The 13,891-nt window shown below is 34.6% G+C and overlaps 1 protein-coding gene across 1 annotated transcript in view; it reads right to left on the reverse strand.

Moving 5' to 3' along the window:
- Positions 1 to 1,175: 1,175 nt before the first annotated feature.
- Positions 1,176 to 13,891, reverse strand: part of DARS1 (aspartyl-tRNA synthetase 1) — an 81,019-nt gene continuing 68,303 nt past the window's right edge. The window contains exons 11-16 of the mRNA XM_007964857.3: positions 11,087 to 11,233; positions 9,247 to 9,289; positions 7,268 to 7,348; positions 6,165 to 6,276; positions 5,916 to 5,987; positions 1,176 to 1,899 (exon numbers count right to left, since the gene is read on the reverse strand). Of these exons, the coding sequence (XP_007963048.1) occupies positions 1,808 to 1,899; positions 5,916 to 5,987; positions 6,165 to 6,276; positions 7,268 to 7,348; positions 9,247 to 9,289; positions 11,087 to 11,233 (547 nt within the window). The 3' untranslated portion in view covers positions 1,176 to 1,807. The remainder of the gene's footprint in view (positions 1,900 to 5,915; positions 5,988 to 6,164; positions 6,277 to 7,267; positions 7,349 to 9,246; positions 9,290 to 11,086; positions 11,234 to 13,891) is intronic.

The following is a 13,891-nucleotide window of genomic DNA, read 5'->3' on the forward strand; positions in this document are numbered from 1 at the left end:
GACCACAGAGCAAGACTTGTCTCAAAAAAAAAATAAATATATAAAAAGATCAGGCACAGCGGCTCACACCTGTAATCCCAGCACTTTGGGAGGTGAAGGCAGATGGATCACTTGAGGCCAGAAGTTCAAGACCAGACTGGGCAACATGGAGAAATCTTGTCTCTACCAAAATACAAAAATTAGCCAGTCTCATAACCCGGTCTCAAAACAAATACATAAAAATTAAAAAAAAAAAAATTTTTTTTTGAAGCAAATGTGATAGTGTTAAGATTTGATAAGACTGGATAATAGGTACAAGAGTATTTTATCATGTTCTAATTTGGTCAGCATGTTTGAAAACCTTCACAATAAAAAAGATTACATCATTGTAAGACTTTACAAACTTTATTTTGAAACAAGCTATAATTACATGAAATTGAGAACAGCTCTGGGGCCAATATTATTGTACTATTTTAGGGCCTAGCAATTACATACTATAGAAAAAGATGGATATTCATTTTTTCTTGCTGTGAATTAAATTATGAAATACTTTTGGGGTGCCTTCTATATTTAAGGTATTCTGGTAGGATATGAAAGAAAAAAATAAGAACTGAATCTAAACTTTCAAAGACTGCACAATCTAGATGGTAAACACTCTCTTTAACTTTCAAAAATAATGGGCAGATGTTTGAGGTCCAGGGGTAACTTCCTAACTTTTTGACCCTCCTATTTTTCTGCATATAATTTTTTCTTCCTGTACAAAAATATGTTTTGTTCCTGCCCAATATTTGTGGTTCATGTAAAATTAACATTAGCATCAACATTTGTAATAATCTAGAGGGAAAGTGCTTCTAATTGTAATTCTTACACAAAAATTTCTTTTTGATGGATAAGATGGGACTGTATTTTAGTGACGTTCACTAAGTATTAGTACCAGTTCCAGTTAAAAATGAAACAAAATTCTGCAATATATTTTAACCCATGTGAAATGAACTGTCAACCGACCCAAGCTGTCAACTTTAAGAACTCTATCTCTATGCCCATCTAAATATCTGAAATGAATACATGTTGACAACATATTAGTCTTCATTTATTTATATAAACCAGTTGTGTATTTTTTCTTTTCCCAAATTATAAATGCCTAGCACCAGTTATAAAATCAGATGGTCACAAAGTTACACAAAAACAAACTATAATTAGCTTTAAAATTTTATTGAAATTCAAGTTTAGAATTTAACAATTTAATACAAGATTACACTGAATACTTTCTAACCAGTATTTTAGCCTGCTTTACATAATTTCTAGACATAACTTTTAAGAACTGATACTTTCTGGTTAATTTTCCATGATATGCCAATTATACAATCATTAAAATTTCAGATGCTACCTGAAGATTCTTATTCCAATGTCAGAATTTAAAAAAATAAGTTCAAATACTGAAAATCTAAGACATTAACACTGCGGCCCTTGTCATATAGAAAAGAAGAAAACTTGTACAATCTTAACTGTTTAAAACTCGTAACATTTACTGTAGTAACAGAATATGAATTTTTAACATAACCATATGAATTTCTCAAGTATTTCCTACTGACGCACGTCTGAAGTTATAAAAATCTCTTTTAAACATATCTATACTGAATTACTCCAAAAATAACAGTGATCCTTTAGGGCCTTGCAAATTTATTCTAGTGCATATTTTAAGTACCTAAAGTACAGCCTGTGCACTAGCAGGTTACTGGAAAGAGTAAGTGTGGCTTTCTTTTTTGTTTTTTTTGAGGCAGGGTCTCGCTCTGTCATCCACACTGGAGTTCAGAGGCAAGGTGTGAATTTAAGGAGTGAGTCGTTTGGGATCACGAGGGAACATGGAGGTCTGACGAACATTATGCAATCCCAGAAACAGCATAGTCACTCTTTCCAACCCTGGGGAAGACAAAAATAATCATTAATTCCTTTCTGAAAATCTCTCAGGGTCTTACTTAGAACTATAAACATAAATATAATTGTTAAAAACGAAATACTTTTCCTTATTAGGAAAGAAAATGACTCCTATTATTTTGGGTTTATTTAAAATTGTTTTGAGTATTGATTCAGAAATAAAGATGCTGCTATAAATGAAAAGGACTAAGTAATATACCCTTAAGTGGTATGGAGTCTAAAATGTGAACCACAAAAATCTATATGAGCCAGGCGTGGTGGCTCAAGCCTGTAATCCCAGCACTTTGGGAGGCCGAGACGGGCAGATCACGAGGTCAGGATATCGAGACCATCCTGGCTAACACGGTGAAACCCCGTCTCTACTAAAACATACAAAAAATTAGCCGGGCGTGGCTAACATGCTGAAACCCCGTCTCTACTAAAAAATACACAAAATTAGCCAGGCGTGGTGGCGGGCGCCTGTAGTCCCAGCTACTCAGGAGGATGAGGTAGGAGAATGGCATGAACCCGGGAGGCGGCGCTTGCAGTGAGCCGAGATTGCGCCACTGCACTCCAGTGTGGGCAACAGAGTGAGACTCCGTCTCAAAAAAAAAAAAAAAAAAAAATTCTATATGAATGAACAAAATCTATGATGTAAACAATAAGAAAAACAAAAGACTTCATAAGCTTGAACATTTCAAATGATACCACACTCTGATTATATAGTCCAGGCAATGAGGATCAGAGCCATAAACTTGCTTAAGCAATAATAGAAGTATGCGAAAATTTATTGTAATTCTATAGACATTTAACATGGTGGACCCTATGATAAAAAGCTCTGGAGTACATTATTATACTAAGTGTTTTGACTGTAAAAAAGAAACTGATTTTTGGAAAGTGGTTAACAAGATTATGGTTCCTCCTTTCAATGGATTCTATGTAGAGATGTAAAAAGAATGAAAAAGCTCTTTAGCTATTGATAACAAGTTGTAAGATACATTAAAGTATTTCTTCTCCATCTGGGCTCATATTTAAAAAAATGATACATTAAGTAAAAAATGCAAATTACTAAATGGTTTATATATAATAGTATGCCACAATTTGTGTAAAAATATTTAAAGAAATGTGTGTGTGTGTCTTTTCATATATGCGAAGATATCTTTGCAAAGGTAAGCTGAAAACTAGAAACAATGGTTTCCTGTAGGGAGGCGAATATGCAATATTCTCCTTTTTCCTCCTCCAATTTAAAAAACAGTGTTAAAATACATATAAAATCTACCATCGGAACTATTTTTAAGTGTCCAGTTTAGTAGTACCAAATATACTCACGATGTTGTGCAATCATCACTGTCATTCATCTCTACAACTCTTAAAAAAAAATCATGTTTACATCCAGAAGAATGGGACTGCTGGGTCACATGGTATTTCCAGTTCTAAATCTTTGAGGAATCGCCATACTGTCTTCCACAATGGTTGAATTAATTTAAATTCCCATCAACAGTGTAAAAGCATTCCTATTTCTCTGCAACCCTGTCAGCATCTGTTGTTTCTCGACTTTTTAATAATCGCCATTCTGACTGGTGTGAGATGGTATCTCATTGTGGTTTTGATTTGCATTTCTCTAATGATCAGTGATGTTGAGCTTTTCTTCATGTTTGTTGACTGCATAAATGTCTTCTTTTGAGAAATGTCTGTTCATGTCCTTTGCCCACTTTTTAATGGGGTTGTTTTGCTTTTTTCTTGTAAATTTGTTTGAGTTCTTTGTGGATTCTGAATAATAAAGGTCATGCACGTGTATGTCCATTGCAGCACTATTCACAATAGCAAAGACATGGGATCAACCCAAATGCCCAATGATAGACTGGATAAAGAAAACGTAGTACATATATACCATGGAATACTATGCAGTCACAAAAAGGAGTGAGATCATGTCCTTTGCAGGGACATGGATGAAGCTGAAGCCATTATCCTCAGCAAACTAACGCAGGAACAGAAAACCAAACACCACATGTTCTCACTTATAAGTGGGAGCTGAACAATGAGAACACATGGACACAGGGAGGGGAACAACACACACACTGGGGCCTGTTGGGAGGGTGGGGTGGGGGAGAGCATTGGGAAAAAGAGCGATGTATTCCGAAACTTAAAAAAACAAGAAAACAAAAAACCATATGTAATGACCTTAACTGGCGCTATTTATTTTTAAAATTTTGCCCAGCTTTATTGAGTTACAATTGACAAAAATTGTATGTATTTACAGTGTACAATGTGACACTCTGATACACTGTGAAATAATTAAATCAAGCTGATTAACTTATCTATCATCTTGCATACCTATATTTTTTGTGGAAAGAACATTTAAAATCTACTCTTTTAGCAATTTTCAAGCATACATTATCACCTGCAGTCACAATGTAGAACAATGGATCTCCAGAACTTAATCATCCTAATTCAATCTTCATACCCTTAGAACAACTTCTCCCCATTCCAACAACCATTCTACTCTTTGTCTATGGGTTCAACTTTTAAAAGGTACCATATGTATGTGAGATCATGCAGTATTTGTCTTTCTGTGTCTGACTTGCTAATTTGTTTAGCATGATGTCCTCTAGGTTAATCCACATTGCTACAAATGACAGGATTTCCTTCTTTTTAAAGGCAGAGTGTTATTTCATTATATAGATGAAATAGGTTGAGTATTCCTAATATCCAAAATACTTCAAAATCTGAGACTTTTTGAATGCCAACATGATACCCAAAAACACAAACAAAAAAACCAAAAATGCTCACTGAAGCATTTCAGATTTCTAGATTTGGCATGTTTAACCAGTAAGTACAATGCAAATATTATAAAATCTGAAAAAAAAATCCAAAATCAGACATGCTTCTGGTCCCAAGCATTTTGGGTAAGGGATACTCAATCTATACTATACTTTCTTTATCCATTCATCCACTGATGGACACTAAGGTCATTTCTATATCTTGGCTATTGTAAATAATGCTGCACTGAACATGAGAGTGCACATCTCTTCAACATACTGATTTTATTTCCCTTGGTATATAAGACCAGATAAGGAATTACTGAATCATATGGTAATTCTCATTGTAACGTTTAGAAGAATCTCCATCCTGTTTTTCCTGACAGCTGTACCAATTTTACATTCCCGTCAACTATTTACAAATACGGATTCCCCTTTCTCCACATCCTCACCAACAATTATCCATTATCTTTTAGCTAACAGCCACAGGTGTGAGATGGTTATCTAATACTGAGGTTTTAATTTATATTTCCCTAATGTTTAGTGATGTTGAGCATTTTTTTCCATATGCCTACTGGCGATTTAAATATAGGTTTTACATTTAAGGCCTTTGATCCATTTTGAGTTTATTTCTTATATGATGTTAGGTAAGTGTCTAATTTCAATCTCCTGCAAATGGACATCAGTTTTCTCGGTACTGTACCATCTGTTGAAAAGACTGTCCCTCTACCAATTTTAATTTGAAAATTTTGTAAGTACATATTGTATTTTCCAAAAAACCCCAAAACAAACAAAAACTTCAATAAAACTATACATTCAAAATTTTTAAGAATGTTTGATATGGACATCCAAAGATGAGTTAAATATTTACTGATTTTAAATTGCAGGGCAGTCCCTTACATATACTGTAGAAGTGTTCTTAAAGTCAAATCAAGTGCTACATCTCAATAAAAACACTTAGCAGCTCTTTGAGCTATTTTAAGGTAGAGTTTTATTTTGTGCTAATGTGAACGAACTCACAGTAGCAAGAGAGAAAACAGGATATTCCACTTACAAGGCATTTGGCTTCTAAAAACTCAAGAGAAAAAAATGGCTAGAACTTTATGACAATAATATTTTAAAACACACAAGTTAGCTGTTCATTTTGTTTCTTGGAAATCAAATTTTCACTTATGTCATAATTGACTTAAAAATTCTTGTAATTCAAATTTGTATTATACTTAGAACTTACGAACTTATTTGTAAGCAATAACAGAATATTACCAATGCCTCCACCAGCATGAGGAGGAGCTCCAAAGCGGAAGGAATCAATGTAAGCCTTGATTTTCTCCAAATCTACAAAAAGACACAAAACAAAACAGAATATAATTTATCATCTTATTTATCTTAAAAAATCACAAAAGCAATTATTGTTCAATGGAGACTTTTAAAAAAGACCGAGAAGTCTTTTAAATGTTTACAATGTATTATTTTCAGAAAATATACTCTCTTAAATTATTTTAAGTTGTTTACCAATTCCATGATGTAAAGCTCTCTCTGTTAGCAGCTGAGGATCATGTATTCTTTGAGCTCCTGACAATATTTCTTCTCCTCTCATGAACATATCGTAAGAGTTGGACTGTTTCTGCAAGAGAAAAAACACCACTCTTCAAGTGACTACTATCCTATTTCTATTACACGTATACAGAAAAAAAATCTCTGCTGCATGAAGAGTAAGTTCATTTTTTCCTATAATTAACAATGCAACCTTGTTCTCTAAAGTAGAATTAAACTACTGAGGGCTGAATAACTTTTTCTTTGTTTATATCAATTTTGTGCTCTCCTCCCACATCCCCCAACAACAAATCAGAGCGCCACATCTAATTTTTAAGAAGCAGTGCTGATCCTTATTTCACTTTATCATCTGAGATGTTTTTAAGCTTGATATGATTTTGGGGTGACTTCTGGAACTCCAAGTTAATAGGTGTGAGTCTTTATTATTATTTTTACTTTAATCCCCTGTCTTTCAATAAACCAGTGGTTCTCAAAGTGTGATTCCCGGACCAGTAGCTTCAGTATTACCAGAAATTTGTTAGTTGGTCTGGAGTGGGGCCAGCAAAATGATCAGGCTCCCATTCCAGAGCAACTAATGAGAAATTCTGGGTGGGCCCCGGCAATCGATGTTTTAAAAAGCCCTCCAAGTGATTCTGATGCACGGTAAAATTTAGAAACCACTGCAATGGAAAAATGGTAAAAGACCATAAGACATTATTTAGATTATTAACTCCCAGGATACAATGTGAATTCCCAGTTTAAGGTCAATGACAGGATGATTTGCTAAAGTATGCAAAACTAGTAGTACTATTTGTAATTTACATAGTCTTTCTCCCTCATTAATCTTCAGAAAAATGACCAAGGAAAATGATTTTAACATAGGTTTAAAAAATTAATTTTCTAGAATATTCAAATTTTACAATATCATTTTGACCAGTGGTGACAGACATCAGTGGTAATACGTATGTCTATCAAAACTGCAAATTATTAATGAAAACCATTATTCCCATTATGCATTCTGACAGTGGCAATAAAATTTCCCTTCTGCCCCCAAATGGGTTACTTAAAACCGAATTACTTACGGGATTTCTTGGGTCAGGCATCGTATAGAAAGGTCTTACAGCCAATGGATATTTATCAAGAATATAAAAATCTGTATCATACTATGAAAAGAATAAATGCAATTAAAATACATTTTTAAAAAGTAAAATGGCTAACATTTTGGTAATTAACTTTTTTACACAAAAACTTTGGTTCTTCATAATTACTCTAATTATATTGTATATACAATGAATATCTTGCTTTTTTTCAAGTAACATTTTTATCGTATAGCATTTTGCCATGGTGTCGTAAATTCTTACAATACCTAATTTTTAGGCATTGCTTATTATTCATAGTTCTCAAAAAATTTTTTTTTTTTTAAAAGAGATGGGGTCTTGCTCTGTTGCTTAGGCTGGAGTGCATGATGCGATCATGGCTTAAATAGGAGCCTGGCTAATTTTTAAAATTTTTTGTAGAGATGGAATCTCGCTGTGTTTGCCCAGGCTGGTCTTGAACTCCTGGCCTCAAGTGATCCTACTATGTCGGCCTCTCAAAGTGCTAGAATTACAGGCATGAGCCACTGTGCCAGGCCTACGGTTTAAATATTCATTTTTTTCCTGTTCTTTTTTTTTGAACATGTAATCCCTTTCTAATTTCTTCCCCATTCTATATTATGCTTTAATAAACATCTTTGATTTTTACTTTTTTCTTTGTTATTCTAGTTCATCTAGTCATTCGGATGCATTTTATAATGAAAAAAATTATCTGAAATCCTTTTGGTTGTTATAGAAACTATATTAAGTCTATGAATTATTTTGGGAAATTTGACGTAATTTATAATATTCATCATTGAAAAACATGGATTATCTTCCCAACAATTTAAATTTTTATCTAGATATATACATGAGATTTTGGTAGTTTTCTTCAAATGAATGCTGCAACTGAAAGAAATAAATGACATTAACTTGAAATTACAACTTTTTTTAGAGAATGCTTACTATGTGACCTAGATTTAATTAAAAAAAAAAAAATTACATTTCAGGGTCGGGTACGGTGGCTCATGCCTGTAATCCTAGAATTTTGGGAGGCCGAAGTAGGTGGATCACCTGAGGTCAGGAGTTCGAGACCAGCCTGGCCAAAATGGTGAAACCCCGTCTCTACTAAAAATACAAAAAATTAGCTGGGCGTGGTGGTGGGTGCCTGTAATCTCAGCTATTTGGGAGGCTGAGGCAGGAGAATTGCTTGAACCCAGTGGGTGGAGGTTGCAGTGAGCCGAGATAGTGCCATTGCATTCCAGCCTGGGCAATAAGAGCGAAACTCCATCTCAAAAAAAAAAAATTGCATTTCAACCGTTTTTGACTTTCAACATTTTTGATAAAACTTGAGAAGACAGCTGACAAACTGAAATTGGCTCTGCTGTAATAGCATTTTAAACGTATAAACTGAATATTGTATGGCTTCAGAAATATCAGTTCTCTAGTTTAACAGTTTCAAGTGCAACCAGTAGGAGGAGCTCAAGAACTAATTTTCCTTTTCATTATACCAGTATCTTAAAATTTTTAAAAAGATCACACTAAGCTTAGCTTTTCTCCTCTTTGGAGTCTTGGTTTTAGAAAATGAGATTGGAAAGTAGCTATTACATAAGAGGCAGAGAGGAAGCTCATTCATCTTTAAGTCTCATGAAATAGCAGGGGTACACAGGGAAGATCAAATCTAAATAATTTCAAATAACTTGGAGGTCATTTCTAACTAATCCGACATTCTAACTATCACTTTTAGAGACACCTCAGAACAACTTCGTAGAAATATTAAACACTGAGTTAATCAAACCATCTGGGAGAAACGCAGGCTGTCTGAATATTTCTCATTTTTCTAAGAAAAAAAATTTTTGAACGTCCCTCTTTTTATTTATTCCAGAATCACACCATTCTAGGAAGCTCAGTCCCCTCTGCAACTGTTTTTAGTCCCAAGAGACATTTCAGAATTAGAAAAAGAAATCCAGCATATACAAGAGTCCTACCTTTTCCTTTACCAAGTGACCCAACAGCTTTTCATTTGGTGTACTGAAAAAGAAACGCGAAATCAGTGTTTGAAGATGAAACGGCAACTTAAAATTGTTAATAAGGAACTTCTTCTATTTGAGTTTCTCAAGGGATTACAAAATTTGGCCAAAACACGCAGTTGTCTATTCTGCTCTTTTCTTAAAAGGCAAGTCCTATTGAAAATCACTTATGAGTATACCTTGGTAGAGTGACTCAGTGCTTAGTAGATGCTGTTCAAATATTTAATTAAAGCAATAAACAGAATTTAGCAACTCATCGATTCAGAAATATCATGGATGAAATAATTTCCTATAATTACACATAATAAAAGTTCGCTACACTAATATAGGCTAGTCTTGCCATGAAATAGTCTTCCCTTTTTGGTACTCTTTATCAATGGTTTATGAAATAAAAATTAGTATTATCCAAGGTTTTAAAATAGTGTTTATATGAACATGTTACATTTATAGCCAAGAGGTAGTTAGTTACTTTAGTTTCCTACGTAAAATCAATTTCTAAAATACTTAAAAAAATACTACTCAAGCTTGTAGGATTTTTATTTTGCCTTAAAATATCATCTAGCAATGTAGGCAATGTTTAAAGCCATACATATGTATATTTTTGTTAAACAAAAATAAACGGTTTTGGGTGAATTGTTTTTTGAAAAACCCTAAAAAGTGACAATAATCATTTCCTTTCCCTCCTAAAATACATAAGTATTGTGATGGTTTAAAGGAATCATTCAAGGAAGTCTTGAATAAAATATAAGTAGATAGAAATTTTCAACCTTTACATGTTTTGTTATTTTTTACAGACAGGGTTTCACTCTATCACCCAGGCATGATCATGGGTTACTACAGCCTTGATACTCCTGGGCACAGGTGACCCAATTGCCTCAGCCTCCAGAGTAGCTGGGACTACAGGTGTGTGCCACCACATTCAGCTACATTTTAAATTTTTTTTGTAGAGACAGGATCTGTGTTGTCCAGGCTGGTCCCGAAATCCTGGCCTCAAATGATCCTCCCACCTCGGCCTCTCAAAGTACTGTGATTACAGGCGCAAGCCAACATGCCCAGCCTCAATCTTTATTAAACGACATCATTTGTTTATGATCTGAATTTAGATTGTACTCTGAATACCAGGGACACTGGGAGGGTTATTCTTTCCAGGTTGTAGGAGAGGGTTGTGGGTAAAGGTCTGTCATAAGGGACCAGAGGGGAGAAGAGAAAACAAATATCCACTCTATACCAAATACTACATATAGTATAGTATGTATGATACTATATAAACAATATTGACTTTTATAACTTTTGGATGTTAACAGTTTATACCCCAATCCTGTGTGGGGATGGATTTAGACTGCTGTCTACTTTCTCTAATACCACTAATTTGGAAAGAGAAGTAACATATTAGAAGACAATATCACAGGCAAAACTCCCTATACTCTTTAAAGAGTTACAAACATGAGGGAAAAATAATGGAAAATGGTGTTTATAAACAAAATTATGAAAACTTAAGCAAACCATAGTAAACATTTTTATTTCAGATCACACATTATATAAAACAGCATCATACTGTATACCAAAGTTAATAAAATATAAGTGTATCAGGTGAAAAAAATCATTTATTAATATTTTCATTCTCTCTTACCTTAAACCAAATTACTAAGGTTTTAAAAATCACAAAGACAACTTGGAGGATGGATCAATAGGTGCAGCCAACCACCATGGCACATGTGATCCTATGTAACAAACCTGCATGTTCTGCACATGGATTCTGGAACTTAGAGTAAAAAAAAACAAAATCACAAAGACAAACCTCAGATCGTCTTCATCTCCCATTTCGACTCCAGCTTCCCTAAGCATAGCCAATGCTTCACAATATTCTAGTCTTAGAGTTGGCTCCAAAAATTTGAATGGCTCACATGGGAACTGTTTATTCACCGTTTGAATTTCAGTCTGAAACCTATTTGCAGAATGATTTAGTTAAGAAAATGTGTGAGATAAATGTTTCCTCCACAAGAGGTCACTGTGGCAATATACAAAAATCAATCTTTGAATCAGTATATACACCAGGAAAAGCATATCAAATTATTAAAGAATGAAATTTAAATACTTAAAATATCTAACACCATTTTTCAATCTTATGTTTTTGTAACCACAGTAACATCAAAGGATTAAAAATTTTCTTTATAACTCATATCAGTTAATATAGTTAGAAACATAAAATGCCCATTTTATAAAGCATTACAAAAATCTGACTTTTTAATTCTTTAACAATTCTTGTTATCACTGAGGAAGACCAAATTAATGAGTATTTGTCTTATCTTCCCGCATCCATATTACACTGTATGTTCAGAGAAGTGCCAATTTCCCATTTTGATAATCTCTATAGTACAATGCTTACCCTATATATATAGAAGGTACAAGACAATGTTTATTGCACTGAGCTGAATTTCTGCTATGGACGATGATATTTTATTGAGATTTAAAAAGTTTATTTTTGGCCAGGTGCAGTGGCTCACACCTGTAATCCCGGCACTTTGGGAGGTGGATCACCTGAGGTCAGGAGTTCAAGACCAGTCTGGCCAACATGGTGAAACCCCATCTCTACTCAAACTACAAAAATTATCTGGGCATGGTTAGGAGGCTGCGGTAGGAGAATCATTTGAGCCTAAGAGGTGGAGGTTGCAGTGAGCCAAGATCGTGCCACTGCCCTCCAGCCTGGGTTGACAGAGCAAGACTCTGTCTCAAAAAAAAAGGTTCGGATTTGCTTCAAAATAATAGTGAATGAGGGAAATGGGCAAACAAAATTGGCCACAGGTTGACAAGGACTGAAACTGGTTGGTGAGTTCATGGGGGCTCATTAGACTATTGCACATCCTTTTGTATGTGTTTGAAAGTTTTCCATAATTAACAGACTTGAAAAAAGTATGTTTATATTCTATATACAGAAAAAAGTACGTTTGTATTTTATATATAGAATTCTCTACCTAGAATTTACATTCTGCTTTTATTTTTTTTATTTCTGAGACAGGGTCCCACTCTGTTGCTCAGGCTGGAGCGCAGAGGTGCAATCTTGGCTCACCACAACCCTGGCCTTCTGGGCTCAATCGATCTTCCCACCTCAAGCCTCCTGAGTAGCTGGGACTACAGGCATGTACCACTATGACCAGCTAACTTTTTGTTACTTTTTGTAGAGACGGGGTTTCACCATGTTGCCCATGCTGGTCTTGAACTCCTAGGCTCAAGCAATCTGCCGGCCTCGGCCTCCCAACGTGTTAGGATTATAGATGTACACCACGCCTGGCCTAGAATTTATATTCTCGAAATTAAAACACCATCATTTCTTGATTGGTCTTACAGACTTTCATGGGAATAAAGCTTAGCCATTGATTTATTAAAATCTTGATATAAGGGTTAGAAAGACCCCATAATTGATTATTTATTTATTTATTTATTATTTTTTTTAGACGGAGTCTCACTCTGTTGCCCAGGCTGGAATGCAGTGGAGCTATCTCGGCAATTCAAGCAATCCTCCTGCCTCAGCCTCCTGAGTAGCTGGGACAACTAGTGTGTGCCACCATGCCTGGCTAATTTTTTGTATTTTTAGTAGAGACGGGGTTTCACCATGCTGGCCAGGCTGGTCTCAAACTCCTAACCTCCTGATCTGCCCACCTCGGCCTCCAAAAGTGCTGGGATTACAGGCATGAGCCACCAAGCCTGGCCCCCAATTCATCTTTACATAGCTTTTCTTTCCTTTATATATCAACTCCCATTCATCATGTCTACCAATGGTAGTACAAAAATATGACTGTCAATACTTTAAAATACATTTATATATGTATTTTATACACATATACATATTTGGATATATATACAATACATATACATACAATACAATACATATACATTTGTATATGTATTTTTCTATGAGAGGTAAATACTAATGATAAACATGAGAGGAACATGACACAGGCCAGATAATCCAATAAACAAGTGACACCAAAATTTAAAATTCCTAAATGACTCGAAGAACATACAAAGAAGGCTTTATTTTCAAATTGCCACCTTAACTCTACTGAAAAAGTTCAGCAGTAACGGCGTTTGAGTCCAATTTGTAAGTCGAGATTTGATTAATCCCAAGGACCCAAATTCATGCTTGGTCTGTTGTTATAAAAATCAAAGTGGAAATGTCAAACTCTATTATTTAATAGAGAAGCTATCAGTATTTTAAAAAAATGAGTTTCTGAAACTTTCTTGAATTATAAATGTGAACCGAAAATGAGAAAAGTTGTGTGTGTTCCTTCAGTGTAGTTCTAAAGTATATTTCGTCTTATAAGGAAAATGTTATCAGTTGTTCCATGAACCATTGAAAATTGATTGAAATAAACTGCATCAAAATATTTTAGAGAACAAAGATATAAAAAGAAAAAGGCTGTCTGCAATTAATTAGCCATCAAAGGCACAGATCTGCAGAGAATGCCTTGAAATATTGGCACTTACGCTACAGTATTCTTAAACAAGATCAGTAGTTAATTTCTACATTCTATTTTTTTTTTTTTTGAGACGGAGTCTTGCTCTGTTGCCCAGGCTAGAGTGCAGTGATGTCATCTCAGCTCAC

The sequence above is a fragment of the Chlorocebus sabaeus genome, chromosome 10 (genome assembly GCF_047675955.1).
Source record: "Chlorocebus sabaeus isolate Y175 chromosome 10, mChlSab1.0.hap1, whole genome shotgun sequence".
Classification (NCBI taxonomy): domain Eukaryota; kingdom Metazoa; phylum Chordata; class Mammalia; order Primates; family Cercopithecidae; genus Chlorocebus; species Chlorocebus sabaeus.